At 38.8% G+C, this 26,134-nt stretch overlaps 1 protein-coding gene across 16 annotated transcripts in view; it reads right to left on the bottom strand.

The window, feature by feature from the left end:
* DMD (dystrophin) overlaps positions 1–26,134 on the bottom strand; it is a 1,043,904-nt gene that overhangs the window by 84,821 nt on the left and 932,949 nt on the right. For 3 of the 16 annotated variants that reach the window (XM_063182244.1, XM_063182250.1, XM_063182237.1), the window contains exon 1: positions 1,347–1,433. The exons of 12 other annotated variants lie outside the window; for them this stretch is intronic. In XM_063182244.1, coding sequence (XP_063038314.1) covers positions 1,347–1,366 — 20 coding nt within the window. In that variant the 5' untranslated portion in view covers positions 1,367–1,433. Of the gene's footprint in view, positions 1–1,346; positions 1,436–26,134 lie in introns of those variants that run through there. One more of the 16 variants, XM_063182256.1, reaches the window with a different exon arrangement.

The following is a 26,134-nucleotide window of genomic DNA, read 5'->3' as shown; positions in this document are numbered from 1 at the left end:
TGTGCTTTACAAAGAACTACTGTTTTCATCTGTAAATCTAGAGACTACTGATCTGTGCAGAGATTACTTCTGTTTAAGCCAAGGATCAGCGTCTCTTCAGCAGGAATTTGACTTTAGCCTGTTTTATTGGCTTTTGCAAGATTTATCAGACTGCTGAAGGCAGGCACCGATATATATTAAAGTTTCTTGCCGATACTGGAAATGCAAAATAGGAGAAGGGCCAAATATCACCTGTCAAGTACTGAATAGTAACCCTTCTTTTCTCCCGCTGATGTTAAACATTTATTTTGTCTGCTCTGTCAGGGGAAAAGATTCCCACTCAGTGGCTTGGTTTGGGTGAGCCTTTCCCCCCCGGCTTGTCAGTCTCGGCTGATCTATTTGCTTTCCAAAGCCTCTCCTCTCCACTTCTGCCAAAGCAATTTCACTGCAGGGTCTTGTCAAATCCAGGCTTAGACAAGCGATGGCCTTGAACAATTCCTTAGTGCTAAAAAGGTCAAAGATCCCCGATATAACCAGGTTCCTCGTTTCCCCAGCTCTGCACACACACGCCTGCAAAAACCACCTCTCTGCCCAACTCCTGCGCAAGACACCTCCGGTGTCCCAGGCTGCAAGATGTTTTACAGCAGCTATTAAAAGGCAATATAAGGCGCCATATAGCAACAAGACATACAGCACTTGCAGTGCAACCGCCCGGAGGGAATCCCCTCCCAGCCTCTTCTACCTATTAACTTGAAAGATTACTTCTAAGCATGAAATTACGGGGGGGAAAGAAGCCATACACCCCCGAGCACGTTCGCTTTCAGGAATTCCGCTGAAGTTCACGCCCGGTCCGAGCTGCCCCACGGGCGATGTTCAGCGCAGGTGACGCCGCGCAGCACCGCGCTACCCGCAGGACCTGCGGAGCAGCGGGCGAGCCCCGCGCATCGCGCACCTCCGGCACCAACGCGGTTCCCTGCCGCGACTTCTCCCCTCGCCAGCCTGCATGGACACAGGTACAGGCACGGGTACAGGTACAGGCACCGGTACAGGCACAGGTACAGGCACCGGCACAGGTAGTGCCACGCGTGCGTGCCGCTCACACCGCCATCTCCTACGTGTGCCAACGGGGCGCATCCAGCGCCCAACTACGGCCTCGGGAACGGGGAAAAGGCGCCGAATTAAACGCCCTTTTAAGTTCCCAGAAGAAACCGAGCGGCAAGTTGCGATTTCCCGTGTAAGCGATGACAGAGACGGCGGCCGGCCACGCCGCTCGCTGCTGCCGCCGCCGCGGAGCGCGGGATGGCCCCGGGCCGCGCCCCCGCCCGCCCCCGCCGGCACCTGCCGCCCGCGCCCCGCATCGCCCTTACCCACGGAGCTGCTCCCTCATGGCGGCGGCGGATCGGCGGCGCCGCGGAGGCAGAAACAGCGCGTCCGCCCAGCCCAGCCGCTGAGCGCCACTGCGGCCGCCCCGGCGGCAGCGAGGGAGGGATGGAGGGAAAGGCAGAGGGAGAGGGAGGGAGGAGGAGGAGGTGGCGCTGCCCGCCCCGCCCCGCTCCCGCCCGGCGGCGGTGCCGGCGCTGCCCGCCCTCAGCTCCGAGCCTCCCCCCTCATCCCGCCTCATGCGGGGCGGCTGAGGGCACCTCGCCCCTCCCCGGTCTCCCCGGTGCTGTGCAGCTATTCTGGAGGAAGCCCTCGGGGCTTCCTTTGACTTCTTTTTTATTTTTGGGGTGTTCTTTGCCCTGGCGCTGGCCGGCCGGCCAGAGAGTGGCATGTGCTGAGAGGCGGCAAATCAGTTCGTCTTCAGCGGGCTTGGGAAGAAAATTTAACTGAAATATGCACCGAATCCAGACATTTGAAATGGGCCTTAACCTGCACTTTTTTCCCCCCTTTTCCTTCAGCGTTTAATTTCGGTGCTTAAAATGCTGAGTGGTTTATTCATGAGTGAAATCAGGTAATTTCATTTCTAAGGGCTTGCCTTGGCCCTGCAGGGAAGGAAGGGTGAGATTCTCTCCTGGATCTTTCAGTGCGGAGGAAATAGTTCAGCTCACGCCGAGTTACTGTTGCGATATTTCTTTGCATTAATTCCTACGCAATGTGCATTACACAAACTATGCATTACAAAAAGCCAACAATCTCCTTTTGGTGTCACAAGCGCTTCAAATCAGCGTGGCCAGTCTCGCCTAATGAAGGCTCCCAGTCCTTCCCATAACCAAGTAGTTTTTCAAGCCTTGCATATTGTGATTTCCTGGTAAAGCCACCCCAAAAACAATGTCTTTCAAGTCAGATTCATAGAGTGGTTTTGGTTGGAAGGGGCCTTAAAGAGTATCTAGTTCCACCTTCTTTGCCACCTAGACCAGGTTGCTTAAGTCCCCATCCAGCCTGGATCACTTCCAGGGATGAGGAATCTCCAACTTCTCTGGCAACCTGTTCCAGTGACTCACCACCCTCACAATAAAGAATTTCCTCCTAATATCAAATTGAAATCTTTCAAATGCACAAAAGAATCTCCCTGTTTTAACACTGGGAAGACGCACACCTAGAAGCATGAAAAATTCATCCCACCCCTGTTGCATGGATGTCAGTAGGTATTGAAGTTGGAGGGTGTTAGCCTAAGCATCAGGAAATTTAGGGCTCCCCTTAATGCTCCAGGTAGTTGCATTATCTGATTTTAAGAAAAGTTCAACAAGCAGTTCAAGGAAAGCCCACAGGCATTTTTTCTAGAAGCATTAATGTGAGAGATGCTCAAGGTTCAACCCCTCAGGCCCTCAAGTGTAAATATAAAAATTATTGGAATTAAATGTTAAATTCTCCTAGTTTATAGATGATTTAGGTTGTTTAACAGATCTAACTCACAGTTTTCAGTAACCTTGTATCTGTAATATTACCCCAATATGGAGAGAAAATAGAGAAATAATTTTTGCGTAAACATAAAAACCGTGTTAAAACTCATTAGACTGTGAATCTTCCATTTAATTTAGTGGACCTGGTATTACATCAATTGCTCTGACTGTATCTTGGTTTTGACATGAATAAACTGGCTGAAGCCTGTCAATTGTGTTGTATCAGCAGTCTCACATTTTCGCAGGTTTAACCGTGTTTTAAGAAGTGACAAAACTCTCCTTAAGTCTTTAAAATAGGATGATTTTCATCCTAGCTGGGAGGAACCTCAGGGTTCCCCACAAGGAGAGAGCAGCTGCTGGTGTCATACAAAGGGAGGGGCAGCCAGAGGCCAGACGTTTCGCAGCAAAAGTGGTTTGTTTTCCTTCAGAAGCATCTAGCACTGATTCCTTGACACACATTCCTTCAATTTCCACTGTTTCTGGAGCTTCCTGGCCTGCCGTAACAGAAGCTTGATGCTGCTATTATCATGCTGCTCTTCTTTCCCATACAATAGTGCCAAGTAATAGGAATTTAAAAACCAGTCTGAATTTCTCATACTTTGCATAATCTTCTTTCTCCTTGAGTTACAATTAAAGCATTGTATTCAATTAGACTCACAGCAGGTGAAAACCCCAATTAGTGAATCCATTTTCTTGGCTCTTTTTCCCTACCTTACACCCACACATCACTTTATTTTTTTTTTTTTTACAATAAAGGGTAACTCTGAGTCATTCTCCAATTGAAAAGCAAATTAACCCTTTGATCTCCCAACTCAAACTATTACTCACTCAAGAACATCCAGGGCAAAACAAGAATGTTGAAGGATTAAGGGATTAAGGCCTATTGACTTTATAAATTGATTTTTATAAAAAAATCTATTTAATGTAGTTCTGATTGTTGTCTCCAAATTCACCAAAGCTTTTAGCTATTTTGATTGACCTGAAAATTATATTTTTGCTGTATAATGTGTACAAGTAATACCACTCTTACTCTAAATTACTTTTAAACTACCCATAATTTACTACATAAATATATTTTGTTTGCAGTGCAAATGGCTGCTGTCTTTGGCATTTGTAACTGAAGCCAATTTTTATGCCATAGTTAATTTTAAGCCATTTATTTGATGAAAGATAGTCACCTCCCTATAAATAATAAAACAGGATTACAGAGTAAGCAGAGTTTTAATTCCCCGTGGTGCTTTTCTAATGCAAGGGCTACTCGGTCAACTTGTGCACTATATAGAGAATTTAATCAGAAGAAGAGCAGTGTTTATTTCTCCTACATTGTTCTTTTGTCCTGGGCTGTATCTAATCAATGTATCTAAGTCTTCTTCATTTAATAACACCAGGTGCTTAAAGGGAAATCATGGCTGCCTAAAAAATGAAGGATGATATTTAGAAGTGGTCTTATTACCCCAAAACTCTTTCAGGAAAAAAGAAAAGTAAAAAGATGACTTGGATTTGTAGTCAGTCTGACTGCATTGCTACTGTCCAAAGGGTCACTGGGGTTTCTGCATTTAAGAAAGCAAATTTTTCTGTTCTAATAATTCTTCTCAGAATGTTGTCTCTTTTTGATGAAGAGCCAGACTCATGTGCACATTAAAACTAATTATATGAACATAAATTAATTGATTCCTATGCATTAACAGTTGAGTTTAAAATCTTTGTAAATTTTATTTACCAGATTATCATCATCACTCCATGTTACAGACAGATGTGGAAACACAATTGCAGGAATGGGTTGGGGCTTGCCTAAAACTAAGGCAGACATTAAAGGCACAAGTTTGTTTGTAACTTAAGCATTTTATGAGCCAGAAAACTAAAGTGACATTTCTTTAATTTTACTGTCATTGAAGGTGAAGATACAACATTTTCCTACTAGTTTAGTCTTGCTTCCAGAGCTCTCGGAAGTGTGTAGCCTCCTTGTAAGTGTGGCTTTACCATTTCTCAGTTATCTGGACAGTGGATTAGTTTCCTTTGCATTTGAGAAGATATTGTGGTGCCCTGTGTTGTGCTGGCTAATTTGTTACACTGTTTGAGTCTATTTTCTTTTTCTTGGTATAAATAAATGCTAAAAATCAATTAGGATGGCACAATGGCCCTTTCCTGGTTCATGTGTCTTAAATATGCTCCAAGGGCTGACACCTTTATGGTGTCTGGGCAATTGTTTATAGCTCTCAGAAAAGTCAAGAAGAGAATACTGGTTTTGGATGCTGCTAGGTTTTTTTTGGTAGTTTTGTTTTGTTTTTGTTTTTTTTTTTTTTTTTGCCTTTTTGCACATTACCACTGAAAACACTTTAAAATATTGTAAATGCAACGAAGAAAATAGTTTTGAAATGCTCCATTCATTTTCCCCAGCACTGCACTGTAAATTAAAGAACTAGTAAAACATTCAGAGCTCAGTAACTTTAAATCAGTCATTTACACCACCGGTACTGGGGAAGGAGCAGCCTACCCCTCCCTGTCCAGAGGGAGACCCAACCTCTGTCCCACATGAAGGATGACAAAGCTGGTGCTTCTTCTTACCCAGGGCTCATTCTCTGCACTCTAAGGCAGGAAACTGGCAAATGGAGCTCACACAAATTTTTTTCACTGAGACATTCTTGGAATAGACTGAGGAGGATGTATCCTCTTTTTTATTTTATTTATTTTTTAAATTTTAAAATTAATTCTGCCGTAAATATTACAGAGCTTGCAGCAATATAATGCCTAGTATGGAAAATATTGGTACCTGGCCCATGTGGCAGGAACAATTCTGTTCCTGCTGAATGCACAGCAGCACAGCTTTCACATTCCTTTGGGCTGTACTTGCTTTTGCTACAGTAAGGACACCTGATTAAAAGTGAAATCTTAGTCACCCTACAAGATGGGTACAGTGGAGCCTCAGGAGCAGCCTGTGTGTGCCTTATGTTGCACCACACTGCGTGCTGTTGCTGAAAGGTGAATGAGAGGGTGCCTGTCATTTTGAATATATTAAATATATGTATGAATTCCAGCCTGATGAGATCTTGGAAAGGAAAATTTCGAGAGGCTGCATTTATTTTTTAAGGTGATAGAGACAGTGGCAGAGTGTTCAGTCTCTAGTGCTGCCTTGAAAAGAGGAGCAGAGTGGGACTGAGGTTGGGTGTGATTGCTGGAAGGGGTGGAAAGCACATCCTGATCCCGCCAGTGCCATGAGCTCTTCAGGTAAGCTCCTGTAAATAGCAAAAGCTTTCTTCTCCCTTCCATAAGAAACTACAGCAAAGAAATAAAATTAAAGAAGGAGTAACCCTTACTCTTCTGGGATGGAGATGAACTGGAGTGTGAATAGTCCCAAAAACAGGAGATCGAGAAGCTAAATGCTGACATAATGCTAGAAAACTAAAAGCATTAAAACTCCTTCTGAGGTAAGGCTTTTGGAAAGCTAAGAGGAGAAAAAAACCCCATATATATATATATTAAAAAAGAAGACTTAAAATCTGCCAACTGGAAACTTAGGTCAAACAAAATTGCCTGCTGATCTTTACAATGCACAAATAAGACTTGAAAAACTATAATTAGACCATAGTAAATTCTTGGTTTGAGGAATCTGTGTTGGCAAAATGAATGGTTATCATTATAGGGAGTAGGGTTGAGAAAAAAATGCAGACTAATAAGGATAAATTAAACAAAGCAGCAAAGACAAACTCCATTTCTTTCTTTTCTTTGCATGCCCAGTTGGAAATAAATGATTGTTTTGCCTCCTGGAGGGATTAAAATAAGAAGGATTTCATAAACTCTCTCACTCACTGGCGCTCTTTTCACCTCAAAATCTTTTTTTCTATGCATAAAATTATGTGTTGCAAACACAAAGGTGGCTTACAAAATCATTAACTTCTCTACTGTTTCCTATCAATGTATAGATCTCCATATCAAGAAACTCTGTATCTTGCAGTCCTCCTTCACTCAGGACCAGAAAACCTGATCCTAGCTACTGCTCACCCTGCATTCCCAATCCCTAACAAGCTGCCCCCTCTTCCAAAGGCTTCCACAGACATTAAAGGAGAAGAATGCCTTCTTTTTTGTACTAATTTACTTTTGGTTGTGTTGCATTCCATAATGTACATATGGATATTATTAAATCTATTTTTTGTGACTAATAAAATACAAGCAGATTTTTTTTTTTCTTACATTAAGGACTTTATTTCAAAATCATATTGAAGAGAAAATACTCCTTTGGGGAAAAAGTCACTGAGATCATGCTTGAAGATTATTTTCTAGGATATTCCAATGGTAAGGCTGCAATTAGGTAGTAAAGGAAGAGAACAATGAAATAGATCGCATTTTATGACAGGTGTACACAGAAAAGTTCCCAGTCAGACCACTTGTTGGGCAGATTTTGCACCTTTGAATTAATGCATTCATGTTTTGCTGTCTGTATTCTGCCTGTATTTTAGCAATGAACGCTTTTCTGTGTTCTCACAGAAACTTGTACTTTCTCTTGCTTTGCAATGTAGGTTCAACCTGTCCTAACTACCATGTTGTTTCATCAATAATATACCACACATAATATATAATTAAAACTCAAGAGGCCCTGCCTATTTTTATGTACACACTAGGCTTTTTCATCCTCTTCCCAGAAATGTTGAGGCTGTTGACCTTAGCAAAGATCAGTTTGAGATTTAGTCCTAACCTTTTCCTTTGATTGGGCCATACAGAGCCTTAATGTGGGAAAGGGATGGCTCTCCCTTCCTGGTAAATCACACTGACAGAGTTTCTAAACTAGGCAGATTTAGCTTCTCCCAATACCCTGGTGTAAGATGAGCAAAGCTTAGTCCTGCATGGCAAGACTGCTTTGCTCTCCTTTCCTGAATGTCTTATGTGGGGATCCAGAGAGCAGAGCGCTGCACCTGGCAAAGGAAACAGCCCAGAGAAGTTGATGGCAGAGGAGGCAGCTCCACCTAACTGGCCTCACCAGTAATTCCATCCAGGCTAACTCTTTCATCTGATCCAGGTGACATTTCTCATAATTTATCTGCATAGAAATGCAGCTTCAGGTTCAGGGTTGAGCAACTACTCCCATCGTGAGGTGAGCAAGAAAAAAATCTGGAAAGCAAAAGCTTAATATATGCCATTTCTGAAATTGAACTTTTTATTTCATTTCTAAACAATATCCTGTGAAAAAAATATACTTTATTTTAGCTAGAAAATGAGACAATTGTTCATACAGCTCTGGCAGCACCCTGTAATGGCGAGTGGCAACAATCTCATCTTGTCTGTGCCAAAGAGTGAAAAACCAGTGTTTCAGTGTTTCCATACAGGCATTTGAAACAGCTACAGGCACACAGATGCCTACATTAACTGGGGCTTCCAGAGACAGAAGCTATAATGGAGCCATGTCCTAGGGCACAGATATTATTTTATCCTAATTGAATCTAAAAGTATGTTAGCACTTAAACCCTTCAGTAACGAGGGATATAAAGGAATTTTGAGGTAAGATAAAAATTATTTCTTAGTAAGTGGATTTCATTGATGAAAAGGATTTCATTTAAGTATCTTGTGGCAAGTCCAAGCATTTATGCTTTAGCACATGCTCCACATAATTCCAGACAGCTTCTGTACCTTCCATGTACTTAACTATACTATGATTCTCCCTACTAAGTACTGCTCCCAGCTTTTACACTTAGATATCTTTGTGTAGCTCCTCCTATCCCCAGCACAGTAGCCGGCAGTTAATTCAAGGAAGGATCCTGTGGCTGCCAGCTGATAGGAAAAAGTTTTGCTGAACTATATTGCCCCATATTTTAAACTTCATGCTTATCAAAGCCTAATAACAGCATTTAGTGGAACCCCATGTCTAGGTGCACTTTCAGTATTTCATATGTTACAGCTGAGCCAAAGGTGCATCTCAGCAAGGTCTCAAATAGCTTGCAATTCTACTGGCATACTTTCATTCAGTTCTCTGATCTCAGTTATTTAACAGAAAATGGAATCTCTTAGGGAAAGAATAAACATGCAAAACTATGATTTCCTTTCTCACAACACAGCCAAATTTCACTGTGAAAAATTTGTAATGAAAATCAGAAATGCCTTGTCTGCCCAAAGAGCAGACATCAAAGAGCCTTGACATTTATGATCAAAGGTACACAGATGAATTCAAGGACCTTCCATAGTCCACTATCGAATCAGGAACAATGGTGAATGTGTTTAGCTCAAAATCAGCCAAAATACTTCTTTTCTTTCTATACTGAGCATTTTGCCCCATTGAACTAAACAAACATTTGTATTTGGAGCTATTTACTGCTTCTTTAGGAAATTGCTTTCAAAGGTGCAATCTAAATGCTGAACAGTCCACACAACCCTAAAATATTAAGGGTTTAAATATTAGTTATGGTCTATATTAACATTCTTAGACTCCTGCTGCTACATCTAACTCCTTTGAACACATTATCAGAAATGTCAGCCTACACATCTACCATATCAAAATCTTCAGCTTTTTCTGAAATAGTCCAGACTTAAAGAGAAAATTCCTATTGCTAGCACTAAGTGAAGTTACCCATCTTCATCATCTCCCTCACTGCACGACACAGAAAGACAGATTATTTAAAAGTTCAAAATACCTTATTTCCCGTTATCAGGCCTAAGAAACATCACACAGTTTTTGTCACCTTCTTTCCAGGGAAAAAAGAAGGTATTAAATTAAACCAAGATTTCTGTCTATCTACATGGTACACTACAAATGCAGAGCACAGCACTCAAACAATTTGTTTATTTAATAGTGTCCAGAATTTGCCATTTCATACTGGCATAAATTTAATACATAGGTACCATATTGGGTACTGTGTGGAAGATTTTCTACCTGTTATTAAAGTCAGAAAGAAGGATCTTCTAAAGTCGCCCCTTGTGTCTCATAAAACATTACAGGTGTTTGAGCATTCATCTCTATTCCCAAAATAACAAAATCAGTTTGTCATATTAAAAAAAAAAAAGATGCTGTTTTAAATCATTGTTCTTCTCTTCAGGTAAATAATTTTTCTTCAATTATTATCAACAGCTCTGGTCAGTGGTTGCCAACTTCAGAACAAAATGTCATTTTGCAAATAATTATCACCACATTAGTTAATGCCTTTATACTAATAAACATCAGGCAAGAGAAAATAATAAAACAAAACGAGATTTACAACCTTATACAGGGTTAAGATGTAATTTCTAAATACTTTTGTACTTTAGCAATAAAATTTATTTTGCTTATGGACATTGAAACTTTTTCAGTGTTGAGAAATGGATCTCTTGTTACTTTTCCACAGTTTTGTTGCTGCAGTTGCTCTTCATTCTCATTCTTAAAATTCTACTGCAATTATTTTTCAAATTATTGTCCTTCTACCCATGTCCCTCAATTTGTTCTGTTTTTAGGGTAACTAACAGAGCAAATAATTTATTAAGGATAAAAATAATTTTGCAAAGATTTGCAGAAGCTGACAGACTAAGAATTCTGCCAAGTAGAACCCAAGCAGAGAGGGGAGGATTAGACCCCCCTAATCCACTGGTTTTTTTCAAACCAGGGTATTTAATACTGAACTAAAACCTTTGGAGAGTTTTATTTTTAGCGGATTTCCATATTAAGGTTTGCTCTAAGAATTGCATTTTAGGAAACAAACTGAAGAAATGTATTTCTTGTTTGTGAGTAAGGTATCACCATTTAAAAGTCTTCCATTCCCAAAATAAATACTTTTATATTTATGCCATATTTTAATTTTTCTGATAGTTTTCATTGTAAGCATCATGCTTGAGTGAGCTTTAAAATTAAAAAATTAATAAAAGGGAATTTATGCAATGAAAACAATTATTTGTTGATAGCAGTTCACTATGTTTGATAAGAGATGAAGAAAGTGAGTCTTTACTAATTATTTCCTTGTCAACTTTGTACATGACACTTACTTTCAGTTTGGAGAAAACCAGGCCAGTGGGGCTGTGTCTATGTTGCCTTTTAATTAAATAATTTAGTCTATGAAATAGCTAAGAGGGAGCAACTCTCCAAGTGTGGCAATATTTTGGCTGTTTGAACTTTCTAGTGGCATATTATCTTAACTACACTGTAATGTGTGTCTGCCTTGAGAATAATTGCCATTTCTTGGTCCAAATTTCCCACACTGACCCTTTTCTTACTGCTGAGGTGTGGATGGCCCTGCCTACAGCAGGCCATGGTATTCCTCCACTTAGTGCTCCTGTGACCCAAAGCATGACTTCCTTCAGATTTATAAGGTTTGATTGTAAAAATGTAATTTTTGTAATTTCAAATTATCAGGCCTAATGTAGGAGTTGATGCCTCTGAGCTGCTGAAAAAACCAAGTTGTCTTTTTGAAACTTGTTGGGCCTGCAGAATAAATCCATCAAATGGCTTCAACCTCTGCCTACACTGGGGAGCCAGACGAGTTCTGGATCAGCTCAAATGCCTGGGATTTACCTGGCATGCAGGACAGTCACAAGTTCTTTTCTGCACTAGATCCTCAAGCTTTTGTGATGAGCTTCACAGAGAAATCAGTTGGTAATCAGAAGCCAATAATTTTTAACCAGGGAATTTTCTGTCCAGAAAGCAACTAATTCTGACAAAGCAAAGTCACTACCAGTGAAATTTGCTGAATACTTTATATGTAATTTCCAAAGTTTGCAGCAGTCAAATTTTCTAAGAAAAGCAACTATTATTTCCACTTTTTTTTTTTTTTTTAATAAACTGGTAGAATTTTTGACAAAGTTATATAATTGAGGAAGCACTCCCAATGCATACCAGCCTTTCTTTCTTAGATTTATATACAAAGCAGTGGTTTAGGTAGAAATTTCTGTAAGAAACTGGTAAAAGGTAGAATTCAGAAGAATATTCTTCTGCTCCCTTGGACTGTGTATTCACACAACACTTCTGCATCTTGCCAAGTTTGTGAGCTGCAAGAGCACAGTGTGTAGTGATGTTGCTCTAACCCTTTTAGTGCCTTGCATTCTACACACTGAGCTGAATTTTACTTCCAAACAAAATTTTGGCTGCATTCCTTACTGAGCACACATTGTTCTTGCTTTGACAGGCTATCTCATTTTCTCGCTCAAAACAATTTGATGCATTTAATTTTTTTTTTAAAACTTGTTCCTAGATGGGTATAGTTTATATAATCAGCCACCAACTCCAACACCAAAAAAGACAGTTCTTACTTTCTTAATTTAGGTCTTTATGCTAAAATCATATTTTCTCTACTTTTTTTGTATAATTTGCAATTATGAGGATAATTTTAAATACCTTTTAGAGCAAAATTACCTGTTATATAGTTTTTCTTTTTCTAACTTAACATTTAATTAAATGCTGAGTTTGACATTGCATAGTTTGGTGAGAAATTCAGTACTGGATTTCAGTGAATAAAAAGAATTCCTAATCATAAGCAATGCAGCAGTATTCTTTGATTCTATATTATTATATATTATGTAAATATAATTGGCTTTATAGTGACTTTTAAACAGAGATGGATTGCTCTGATCCTCCCTGCCTTCAAACCTTCAGACTGACCACAAGTAAGTATGTGGAATTCGAGTAGTAGTATGAATACTAAATTGCTAAAAGTACTGCAACACCAAACCTAGATTGTTATATATTTATATGTAAGAGCAGAACTAAAAATGCTATTTTAAAGGAGGCTCTTCAAATTTATTTAATTGGTTAAAAAAAAAATTGGTCTTTACTGGGGCATAATGGGATAATATGGCCTTATAGTGAGGAGTACATGTAGAAAACAAGGGGATTAACTCCATTTTCTGTTACCCAGTATCTTAACCTAAAATGATCATCTGGTCAGCCTCCTCTATGGAGTAGGATGAAAAAAAGTGGTTACATCTTTTGCAGCCACAAGAAGAGGACAAAGGTGGGCAGGGAAGCAGTGCATATACAGTATAATAACTTCCAGCTGTTGTGTCATCTGTCTACTGGTAGGTATGGTGAAATAAATAAATGATCAAAAAAAATCAAATTAAAAAAAACCCAACAATGTCAGGATGAGTTTTTGTAAATAAGAACTTGCAAGACAAGTGATATGAAAGCAACAAGATTATTAAAATGCAGTATCTTATTTATTATACATTAGGTAGATCAAAGTTCCTCAGAGATAACAAGACACTGATTGTGGGTTGCCACCTGTTTGGTCTCACTAGCTGTGAGGTGAAGCTGTGTTAAAGGTTGTCAGCACATGGTACACTTATGAATGGCTTGCATTGATAAAAACCATAAATTATTCTTATTTTGCTGAAAAGATTTATTCATTATTCACCAGCACATATGCTATTTTCTTAGTTAAGACAAAAAGGATATGCTGTGTAATTCAGGAAGGTTTCAGAAACAAACAAACAAACAAACAAAATTGCAGGCAAATGCTCTTACTTGATACACATCACTTTAATATGGTGAGTATTAAAAGACCTGAAGAGTATAAAATTAGAATATATTTGAGCTGTTGTTTTGGAGAATGCTGAACCTTGCAGCAGACTCAGCTCAGAGAAGAAAGACTGTGGCAAGCAAATTGTCCAGGAAAACTAAAGTCTGGACAATGAGGCAGGAGGCAGTATTCTAGATGGTTTTTTGGGTTGGTAGCCTTTTTTGTCTAACCTCTCCACAAAGAACAGAGCAGTTGAGGCTTAAGGAAATGTTTGGGTATAAATGTCTAACAATTATTGGCAGGATCTACCAAAGAGCAAGTTGAGGAAAGCTGAAAATCTGCAAGATGCACCAAGGGAAGGCAGGGCAAAGCAGCAACAATCTTTGTCAGTGTCCCTGAAGTGTGCCCCAGAACTGGCTGAAGAGATGAGCAGAACTCCAGACTGCAGGTGTCAGAGCACCACTGGGCTCTCAGATCTTTAAATGGCTATTTTTGCAGGAGATAAACTTTTTGTATAATGTCAGGACACAGAACGTCCCTCTGGCTGTCCTGAGCAGCCAAGACCACTGTCAGAGGGCTCAGAGACCCTGGCACAGAGCCCAAAATGCCTGTGGTTTTGATTATGACCTGTGGAGCAAGTTACCAACCTTAGATGAAGATCTGCAAGCCACGACAAATCAGGTAGAATGATAGTGAATTTATCACAAGGTGAAAAATTAGATTTTGGGGTTTTTAGAATGGAGATTCAGGGGGACAAGATGGAGGGATCTGGGCGTGTCCAGCCTTTCTGCTTCTTCTTCTTGGCCTCCATCTTCTGCTGTGATGTTGGCACTTTTGGATTGGTTTAGAGCAGAAGCTCACTGTCTAACATAGGTGATAGGTATTGGAAAGTGATTGTAAACATTGTACATGTAGCTTTTAGTATAAAGACATAACACCCCCCGGGGGCAGGCAGAGTGCCTGGACTGTCCTGCTGGATGGATCTCGGCAGGACAGGAGAAAGAATTTTATAGATAAGGAACATTAAACAACCTTGAGACCGAGAAATGAAGAGCTCTGACTCCTTCAAGCGCAGGGCTGGGAAAAGAGACTTTGGAACTCTTGTTGGGGTCACTCTGACCACCTAGAGATTCCGACAGCATAACAGCAAAAAAAGAGGAGTCAGTAAGAGTAAGAAAGATCTCTTTAAATCAGTGGAAACTTAATTTGAATGGATAAAATTGGGGGAAAAGTTTCTAAGTACTTTGAAAGTCATGTGTTCCAAAAGAAGAATTGCTTGGGAGGTCTCTGGGTGTTCTAGATACACCCACTGACCAAAACCACGTTGGCACTGGCGCACAAGAAATGATTCCCCTTGGCTGACTCAATTCCGAGAAGAGGAGACTACTGAGAGAGCACATGATGTGGGCATTCCCTCACAGGCGAGTTTGTTAAAGGATTCACACTGACAGACTCTTTTCCACTCCTTATTTCTAGAATGGTGAACAAATGCCCCAGAGCAAGGCAGCGCTGAGGGTTTTGCGCTCAATTTTCTCTAGAGAACACCGTGCAGATACAGATTTGCGTTCTGCTAGCGGCAAATGCTTATTCTACAATAGTTTGGGCACTGATGTGAAAAAACATGATACAGGAGAGGGAATGCTGACAGCCACGTTCTGATCCCTTTTACAGTAGTAAAAACAAGAAGCAACTTTGCTGAAATCAATGAACATTTTTCTCAATCCATGCAAGCTGCTTTAAATGAAGAACTTAAATTTGATTTCTAAGCTTCTGGCAGCAAATCTGATGAGAGCCTAAACTGCTGCCACCATAACCTGTGAGTCCTCTGGTTCTTCTGCTCATTTCAAGATTATTAAGAGTACAATGACATATTTATTCTTCCTTCAGACTGGAAACAGGAGAAGATATAATAGCATATGAAAGCAAGTTTTAACATGTAATAACCATATTAGTAAGGTTTTAATTGCTTTTGTGCCATAGCACAATTAAAATAGTGGAAAAGCAGATGAATGAGTAATGTGCAGGAGTAAGTATTTGTCAAATACAAAGATCTAGAGCAGTGTCTGCAATGGAATTGTTTGGTAATATTACAGCAGTATTAAAGGCATAAGCGGTCCCATTAACAAGCAGTAATTAGGAATCAAATAAGTTAAGTGCAACTATAGCCAAAAACATAATCTCACAGTGGTTTATATCAAAATAGCTGACTTTAGATTCTGAAGTTCAAACCAGTGTTTGGAAATGATGGTGAACTCATCAGTATGAGGTCCTTGGGAATCAGTTTTCTAACCTCTGATTTTCAGGTGATACTTAAGGTAATCTGAAGTATAGAGCTAACACATGGTATTGAACAGCAGTGTCCTACCGGCTAAAAAGATATCACTGCCAGAAATCTGGAAGAAATTTCTTTCTAAACACTGAAGTAAAATTTCAAGATGCCTGTATTCCCAATTACTTGCACTAAAAGTTTATAGATGAGAAATAAAAATGTGGTTTTGGTTTAGTAGTTCTAACTCTTGGTTTTTATTTTTTATTCCTGTAATCATTGACATTTCCAGCTACAAAATATAGTCTGTTACACTTAGGAAAACAGCTGCAAGGCACTTATTCCCTCTTTCTGGGGTTTCTGTAGGCTGAAGCTGGATATGGTTTTAAAGAAGAATAATTTATGAAACAGAAAGTTCAGGATATTTCATTTGCTTGCTTTTACTTCCAGAGTTTACTCTCTATGAGGGAAATCTGCAACTAGTGTGGCAAATCTGAAATCCATGCTCACAGAGGTGCATCTCCTTCTGTATTTCCAGACCAAATGCAGAAACATCTTTAATGAACAGCTTCAGTAGCTTTTTCAAGGATATGCCTAAGCAGAAAGTATCTACATATATTTGGGGAAACACAGCATTTAACTGTTTTGGATAAATAAGAAACTGGCAGCTTCCTCTCATTTGCCACACCACTGCTCAAGGGTCTGTCTGAGAATGAAGTCTGGAATGGAAAACAGAAGTCTGTCACAGATCCTTCCTCTCTGCCTGTCACTTTTGCAATAAACAAGGCTATCAACCCCTTGCAATTTAGGTAAATATTTCTAATGATGCTATAGTTCAATTACTGCAAAGACCTAATAATCTAAAAAGATCTCCAAAGCTGATTTAAAAAAAGGTGAGTTACGTAACTGATGATTATAAGATTCAGCAATGCAAGAAACTAGTATTAAACTTAGATTTACAAAGAAATTAGAAAGAATGCTAGGCACAAAACCTTTTAGTTAAATGAAGAATACATTCTGGATTCAGTGAAAATTACTCCCTTTTTATGATGCTACTCTCTTCCACTGAATTTATCTGTGATGATCAAATGGCAAATTTCTGCAAGATATTACAGTTCAGTAAGTACCTTCACTGCAGTAGGATATGGAAGTCTAAGAAAGAGAAAATGAACTGCTTTGGCATGCTGTATCTCCCAGAAAGCATCTGACAAGCCACCAAAAAATGGAAAAAAGTGGAGTGAATCAGCACAGAAGGAAAATGAACTTGTTCTAGCAAAAAGGTGCTTCTGGACAAGAAAGAGGTTGAACACCTAAACATAAAGGTAGATATTTTGGAACCTTTGAGTTACTCTAATCCCTTTCGGTGTTAAAGCCCTCCAAGGGGCCAAACACCAAGTGGTAACCCACCATGGAGAGTTTTTAGTTAATCTGAGAGTGATTTTCCTCAGGTGTATAAGTATTCACTGTTTAAGGGTTTTCCAGTTCTGCAGGTTTCACTAGCTGAAGAATTAATCAATACTGCAAGGGCAGGTACTAGAGAGGAATCACTGTATGGAAATGTGCCCCATCTATTAAAATACAAGAATACCTTTCATGAAATGGATGATCCCCCCATCTTTTACAATGCACTAGAATGTATTTACTTGTTAAAGACTCTCCTTTGCAAAATTATGCAAAATGAAGTATTTTAAGAAGATGAAGAGGAAAGAAAGAATATTCCTGTGCCAAATTAAAACCCAGAGACATAATGCTAGAGAACATTTAATTACCTCTGATCTGTGCCTGTTATTGAAAATCCAGGGTACTGCAAAGTAAACCAGCAGTCCTACTGACCTCACCCTGGTCATCCTCTACTTTCAGTAAGATCTTTTTCTCTTGCTTTGCTTTTCTTAACCCCTCTCTGCCTGCACACAAAATATTTGTTTCTAGAGGAAAACTGCTGTGTTCCCAGTATTGATGATGTGCTTTTCCTTGAACCAGACCTATGTGAGCAGGAAGTCTCAAGGTATATTTAGGAGATACGGTGCTAAACTCCTTCTCAAACTGCAAAATATTGCTGCAATGTGCTTCCAGACAATTAAGTCCTCTTTAAACTTTGAGGAAAAAAGTTTGCCAGCCCCACCTCTTCCAGTAAAGGACTTTGGAGTAGGCTTATAATCTGCCTTGGTCTCTTTCAGCAGGAGGTGCCATTTCTTCTCTCCTAAACTGTGCAAGACAAGATTATATTTGAATATTGTTTCACTAGACATGATGTGTGCACTTGCATTTCAGTTCATGAGAAGGGGGGAATAATGATGTATAAATAGCATCACTTAACCACAAACCCAGCACAGAGAAGATGCACTCTCCATGGGACGGGAGGACTGACCATGTTTTGTTGTGCATGCATCTTTTACAGATTCTCAGCACAATCTGTTACTTGGTACAGATTCTTGAGTTGAAGTGACAGACTTTATATGAAACTGTACCATTGAGCAGCAGGCTGGCAAGGGATAAGTGTCGCTCGGGAAGTTAGATGTACACAGCTGTAGAGATTGTGAAATTCAACCTCTGCCCTGAAAAATAAATACCTTGAAAAAATTGGGAAATTCTAGAACAGTGACATCAAAATGAATATAATAATTTTACCTGTAATATATGGGTTTGAGCCTTTTCTATTCATGAATGACAAGTGAAGAAAAATCTTTTTTCGGAAACAAAAGCACAACAAAACATTTGCTGTTGCCCTGAATACTAATGATGGAAGACTGTTGCTATGGTGATGCTAATTTTAACGCTCTTGCCTGTGGACTTCATATGAACTGCCCGTTTTAACTTTTGCAAATGTCATTTACAAAATGAAAACCCATTAATGACTGGTGAGGGCACAATGTTCCACTTTAATTAGAATAATAAGGAATGCTGATGCACAAAGTACAGGTTTGTGAATTGCTACAAAGCCCACACTGTCAAAATTAATTACCGCTGATGGGGACTTTGTTCTAATTTTTTTTTCCAAAGGAAGCTTTAGAATAATACAACTGTAGCTTGACTTGAAGTTGAAAGCAGGCTCTCCTTTTAGCAGCAAGGTGGAATAAAGAGGTTTCTGAGACTGACAATATAGTAAAAAGCACAGCAGAGCTTAGAACTGTGACTGAGCTGTGCTAAAGGAGCACCAATTCCAGCAAAGGGGAAATGCAAGTGCCAATGCTGCCAGGGGAAAAAAAAAAAGTATTTTTCAGCTAAATACCAGCTCAGAAAAGCAGTTAGGATTTGAAAAATAGAGCTGGTATTTTTTAAGCATTTAAAAACAAAAATAAATTGAGTGGGTGCTGGGATATGATTCTGGTTAGGGGGGTATTGCTGTGACTTGTTAATTGTGAAGTGCCGAGACAAGTAGGTGATGTTTAAGAAAACCCAGCATGATAGTAATAGTAATCTCTTTTTTAATGCACCAAGCCCTTGCAAATCATGAGCATACATCTCTCATGAGAAGGGAAAAGAGTTGCATCTACCATTTCTAACTCTGGGGCAATGTCTGAGCGTATAAAGCAGATGCTATGCTGCTAACAGCATGCCAGTGGTACTGACTGCAATGAGGAAAGCATACTGCAATGAAAAGCATCACAGACAGCTGCTGAGAGTACATTTTACAGACTAATTGTTATTATTAAATATCTCCATTGTAGCACTGCTTAGAGAATCTAATTCAGAGTTGAGATCCATTGTGTTGCATCCTGCACTAACAGAAAGGAAACTTGCCTTCCCTTGTGAAGAGCTGAGCTGGTGAAGGACTTGCTTTGTCTTTATGCTGCGTCTCTGGTTCAGTGTGAGACTGCTGGAAGTGTGACTGGTGTGAGGATGAATAGCTGCTAAAATATTTTTCTAAATTCTCATTCATGGTAAAATGTGGTTTAATGAGTAGCTGAACTTCTTCTTCTAGACCGGTATGAAATCCACTCTGAGTCTATTGGTACACTCCAGTGCTGTTTTAAAACAGCCAGGCCAATTTTGCCCTTGAATTGTTGGCTATTGTGCAAGCCTCTGTGCTTAAATACAGCTCTGCACTCAAGATGGCTGGAATGTCATGGTATTGTACTAAAGAGAAATACAGCAAAAAATATAGATTTGACTGAGAACGGTTGTGTCTACCAAGTCTAAGTTTTTCTGCCCATGATTCTTTAACTCAGAACTTGTTTTCCCCTTGCTGTTAGGTTTGTAACTGCGTGACCACTGAACAGCCCTGTCATCAAAGACCTTCTTCAGCAAGCACCCACTCTTCATACAGGGCTATTCAGAGAGGGCTCGATGTTGAAAATGCCATTGACTGTAATTTTTGCAGATAATAGCTGTATGCTCTGTGCTGCTGCTGAATGCAGCTGTACCTGGTGGGATGCACAGCCATGAGGCAGCTGGCTCTTCTTGAGAGCCAGTGGGCTCAGGGCTAATCCCCACTTCTGCAGGACCTTACCCTGTGATATAGTATCTCAGAACAAGAAGGGACAAGGCTCTCTTCCACTCCGCAGGAAAAACCTTAGCAGCTAGCTGGAATTCAGAGGGAGCCAGAAGCAAACAGTAATTTACAAATATGGAACTGATGTGTGTTAACAAGCTGGCACTTGTAAATTAAAGTTTGGTAGCTTCCCAATAGACAAAGGTTTAGAATTTATGGAATTAATCTAAAATAGAGGAAATAATCTGAGAGAACTGCCTCACAGAAAATTGTTTCTAAACACCATTACCAAAACAATTAGATTTTTACAGTTCATTCTCCAGATAAGAAAGTGGTATTTCTGACAATGTCAGTGCCTGCCAACAGTGATGGAAAGAATTCAAGAGGTTTAAGTTAATGGAGCCTGATGGCATGGAGACTTCTATGGGATCAAGATCACCTCAACATTCTTCAAGACAGATTGGACACCTGGATAAGAAAGGAATATTTTTGTTCCTTAAAATTCTCTTAATCTATATGAGTGAGTAGGATGTAAAAAGTATGTGCCTTTTGTGCAGAGATACAGTGAGACATCCAGTGGTATGTAACCAAGCAATAAAGATACTCCAAACTGTAATCTGGAATAAGGTGATGCAAAGAGTAACAGCGCTTCCAACAACTTCTAAGTTTTTCTCACATATTTCATATTCCTTGCAATAAAATTTTTTGAGCCGTTACAATTCATTTTATGACTGTTGTTAAAAGAGTGAACACAGTATCTTTTAATGAGGCAATAATGGCTGAGGCTGAATTAGATCACTGCTAATCAGAGTGACTGAGTACCAAGTTAAATCCTCTCAAAAGAAGAGAATCAGAAAAAAATATATTTGCTTGGTGTTGGGAAAAGAGATAAATTATCTTAAGGACAGGCAACACTAAATGTGTAAATAGGCATAAAGTGCATGGGATAGCCAACAGAGGCAGCAAAACATTATGTAAAATAATAGAAATGTCATCAGAGAAACACTGTTGTTTGAGAGAAAACATCTCTTTTGAGCTTAAGATTTAATAACCATCTAATGACAAGTGCTATAAACAGGAAGGAAAACTGTACTTAACAAATTTAGAAGTCATCAGCATAACTAAATTAAACAAAACTCTGAAAGGAGAGGTGAGAAAGTACAATAAAGAGGGTGGTGGGCTGGAGGCAGAGTTTCCAGTGGGAAGACTGGCTCTGCAAAGGGAGCACAAGAAAGAAGACAGAGAAGAAGCAAACAGTAAATTATTACGAGGGAAAGCCTGAGAGCAAGCCAAGAGAAGGCATGAAAGGACAGCAGCAAGAGGGTTTGTTGAAAGTGGTGGAATGACCTAGAAGAAAGTGAATGCTGAAAAGATTCTTGGAACTGGACAGCAGGAAATTCTTAGTGACCTTATTAAGAGCTGTTTTAAGGAGAAAATGGAACAGAAGCTAGAAATGACTGGGCAGGAAAAAAAACATGGACTGGAAAAAGACACGAATTCCAAGAAGAAGGAGGGCAATGTTCTGCATATTGAGCAGTGTCAGAAAAAAGATTTGTTTTGTTATATCAAGGACAGTCCTGAACAGAGACATCCATGTAAGGAAAGAAGGAACAGATAAGCTTCAAAGAAAATACATCACTAGAAATCTAAAGTCCTAAACAAGTCATTTTGATAAGGTCCAAATGTCTAAGGGACTGAAGAAGTTAAGCAAATAGACTTGTTCTCTAATGTCCAGCTACTTATGTCCCAGGTGTCATTCTTCTAATTTCTTGTTGTGCAATATACCATCTGTAACTTGCTATTACTTCCAAGAAACTTGTTGCAAACAAGACTTTTCTCCTTCAAACAAAAAGTGCTTTTCAATTCTATTTCCCTGACTGTGACAAGCCCTTTTCTCTGAATTCCTGCTGGTGCACAGTACTATGGCAGCAGCTTGATGAATATGCTTTCCTTTGCTGGGGACAGACCATATGGTTTATCACTGGTTGAGTAGTCCTTCTCTTTTTTTCCCCCACAAATTTCTAAATAGTGTTCACAAAGAATCCTTCCAAAACAACAAGAAGAAAAACCCTAAACCCAAAAACTTCCCAAAAAACCCAAACAAAAAGCTCCCCAAACCCACAAATGAAAACAGAAACAAAAACCATAAAGAAACAAAAAAACACATAAGCAAGCAAACAAACAAAAACCCCCAGAAAACCAAAATCCAAAGATATTGAAATTGGAGATTATTGAGATTTGTACCTGTTATAACTTTAGTTTAGGGCTACTTCAAGAAAATTATATAATCTGAATCCAAACAAAATTTGGAGTTGTCTAATGTGGTTTTCAGTTACCTCTGAAAGTACAGAATATGGCTGTCACTTGGAGCCAGCTTTTCCTTTGTGCTTCACTAAGGCCATTCCAAAACACACAAGAGCTTTTCAGTTATAAGTGCAAGCCCTCTGTACTGATTGAAACCATCATTGTGGGGTTTATAGTAAAAAAAAAAATCCGAAGACTATAGGTTTGGTTGGTGAATATCTCTGAACACTAGTTCAGCTACAGAGTTTAGTTTTATGTTTTAAACTGTAAAATTTCAGAATTATTTTTTAATGAACTTGAATTTGCAATGTCTCACAGAAGACATTGAATATCAACACTGTGCCATGAAAGAAAACTTTAATATTAATTGACTATGTTTTTATAGTCGAGGATCAGCAAAACACAGCAAAAAAGGAATTGAACATCATGCAGTAGCTAAAAACTGATTAATATACACAAAAGTATTTCACATTAGAACTCTCATTTACTAACAAAATCTGCTCAGTAAAATTGGCAACTGCAGTATGACTAGAGCTGGTGATAAAATGGAAGTAGAGGATGCTTTCAAGCACAGAAGTAAATGCAAATTAATGACATGCAACACTGTAATCAAGATGTAAGAAAAACTATCATAAAAGTAGGCTTCTTTACTTCAGAACCTCTCTGAGTTTAGCTGTTTAAGCATATTTATCAAATGCAGTACATGATTTATACAGTCTAGGGATTCTTAGCAAACAGGGTTAAAAAAATCCTCACTGGTGAGAATTTTGCTTTAAACACTTTTCAAATTGTTCCTTGACTATTTGAGCAGAGGGAGTCCCAGGAGTAACAGAATGCATATATGTACACATTGCATATTTTGTAACATTAGGATTCCTATCAAATTTGCATTTTTAGACCTTCAAGTGAACCCTTCATTGAGGGAATATTCACCTATGAGTTTGTTTCATATTGTTATTCTCTCTGTGTTTATATCTGAAACTGAATTACACACTGGTTTCCTTAGGGACATATCCAGTCTTTATGGCTGTATCCTGTTTACTGCAGCTGCTGCTGTTGCATATTTGCATATTGCTTTCACTTTTTTCTATGTTTTCAAAACAGGTGCACAGGTAAGGTCACCTAAGAGCATTGCCATTGATGAAGTCCTAAAGTCAAAAGCAATTAAGCAGACTTAAATTGAAGATGAAACAGTAGATAAAAATCACTGATGTGGGAGGACATATGCAGCTTCTGATTTTCTAATGCAGGTGCAGTTTTTCTGTGTTTCAGTATGCAGCAGGATCTGTTCGCTTTTTGTCACATTCTTTACCATGTTAAATTGTGTATCCCATTGCTTATAGAACCCCCAGGATGGCAAATGGTGGATTGGAAAATAGTGCTTGGAAACAAATTCTTTTAGTATGTCAGTATTTTTAGTATTTCAGTATTTTTATTCAACTGAGATTTAATTTCTTTTTATTTATCTTCCTCATATTTTTTTATTCCATATTTTCAGGTCAATACATTTGTATGACCATAAACCCTTTAGCAAACACCTCCTTGAGATGTCTATGACCAAGCTCCTGCTGCAAAAGTGTCTCTTATTCATTAACAAAGTATAACATCCATGCCTCAACTAGAAAATCTTTGGGATATGATTACAATCTTATCATGGTGCTCCATGTTGCTTGTAGAGGTGAAGTGTTTGTATGAAGTTATCTATGCCCATGCCAAACTAAATTTCTAGCTACTCTTTCTTTACATTTTAATTCCATGCCTGTAACATTTCTTTCTAACAGTTTTTCTTAGTATGCTTCACACAGGGTGTCATAACCCTCAAGCATTAAAAGTTTTACAACACTTTCTCCAATAATGCAGCTTCTAAGAAAAAAAATTGAGTTGAATTTGTAGTGAACTGCAGAGTAGTGAAGAAATGACTGGACAGGAAAAAGTAGTGAAGAAAAAATACCTTGATAAAGAAAACAAGGAGAAAAGTACATAATAAAATTCAAAAGGCAATCTGGGTTATTTACTAGCCAGATATCTAATACTTAAACATTGAAATAATAGAAACTTTTCTAGCAGACATCTAGATAAATGTAAAATACCTGAATGACGCTATATTATAATGATTTTAAATATTTAGATTTCTTAAAAAACCTTTACCTACCGCATAAAAAATTTAACATTAAACGCCACAACTCAAATGACCATTAAATTTCATTAACATCATAGTGCATAAGTTCACATTATATAGTGTGAAGTACATCAGTGAAGAATAAAACTAATACCAATAACTTTGAACATATTTACAGCAACCTTAATTCTTAGTAATTTATTGCTGTACTGAGTTTGTGCTCCCCTCAAGCTCCCAAAGTAACACCTACATATGGCATTTATGCTAACAAATTTTGGTCCTGCTGAGAAAGAGGAGGGAGGACCTTGACGCACAGAGTGGGTAGGTGATAAGGAGCAAAGTTTGACCTCTACTCACTATTCTATTCTGTAGGCTGTAGACAACACTCAGTGACACTGCTAGGCTTGTTATATAAAGGGTGCTGCTTCTGTTGTGCCATAATCTCATTTTCTGAGCTCAACTGCCATGGAAAATGCAATGCCATGAATGCTTGTGTTACAAAAATTACTTGTAAGAAAAGCAATTCATTCAGAGATGAGATGCATTTTTTTATGATTTGTTTTTCTTAAATTATCTAGCCAGAGATTTCTTAATATAAAAGTTTATCTGATGAATATTTGAAATTCAAAACAAATAAGTAGCATGCAGGAGGCTGCCAAACCTAAAGATCATATTTGAAACTATAATTTATCTCATAAAATTCAACTTTTGAAACAGATAATGAGAAATAAGCAAAATGAATGTAGATTATTTGGTCATTCTTAACCTATTCATTAGAATATTTCCTTAAGTCTAACTGCAACCTTATTGATGTTCATACAGTTCTCAATTACATCATTTTATGTGTCCCTTAGAATCTGTAGGTCCTAAATGTAGTATATACACAAACTAGTTCTCAAGATTTAAGGTCTGAAGATAAGGATATCACAGGACTGATGTGCAACACAGAACTGATTTCAGCTATTACTTGACAAGAAGAAAAGAAAATCATTGAAAGGCATTCCATTAGGAGAAAAATGGGCCCAATAATCCATAATCATGATTCAGTAAGTAAAGACTAAACAAATCTCTCATGGCAAGAAGTGTTTGTAAAGACAGGTGGAGAATATTCTGAAAAATACAAATTTACTGCAGTCAGCAGGAGAGCTGGCGTCTTAGAAGGTCAGAGAAAGAACAGATGCAAGAGCAGTTCAGCAGGATCCATGAATTAATTTTGTAAAAGAATCCAGGGAAACACCAGACCTTGCCACTTGGGCAAAGAGGAAGAGCCCAGCTGGCATGGCTGATTATTGCACTCTCGGTGTGCTCTGGGTTGCTGCATGGTGCCCACGTGAGAATGTTCCTCAGTCTACCAAAGCTGTGCATTCACAGCAAACGGAGCTGGAAATGTGAATCACACCTGGCCATGCCCACTGCTTCCTCACTGGTGTTCAGACCTTTCCTAAAGCACAATTGGAAATTACACTCCTGCCATATTTTAGACTGATGAGATCACAAAGAAGACAAAAAAGATACAGTAGGGGAAGCAGGATCAATTTAATGCTGACTCCCTTATTATATGGATGGAGTTTTTCTTATGTGAAATAGAGAAATCATCTTATTTGTGGAGCTGGCTGCACGAGAAGGGACACTGGACCAAGGGCAATGCAGGCAATGGATGTGACAAGTGCTGCTTTGGAGAAGCTGTCAGTCTTTGGAGAAAAAAAAGGAAGTATGAGACTTCTTGATATAACACAAATATGTAAGGAATCTGAGATATTGTTCCCCATTTCCTTGAATATTACATTGGAC

This window comes from Melospiza melodia, chromosome 2 (genome assembly GCF_035770615.1).
Source record: "Melospiza melodia melodia isolate bMelMel2 chromosome 2, bMelMel2.pri, whole genome shotgun sequence".
In the NCBI taxonomy this organism is placed as follows: domain Eukaryota; kingdom Metazoa; phylum Chordata; class Aves; order Passeriformes; family Passerellidae; genus Melospiza; species Melospiza melodia.
This window is presented reverse-complemented; position numbering and strand designations above follow the sequence as displayed.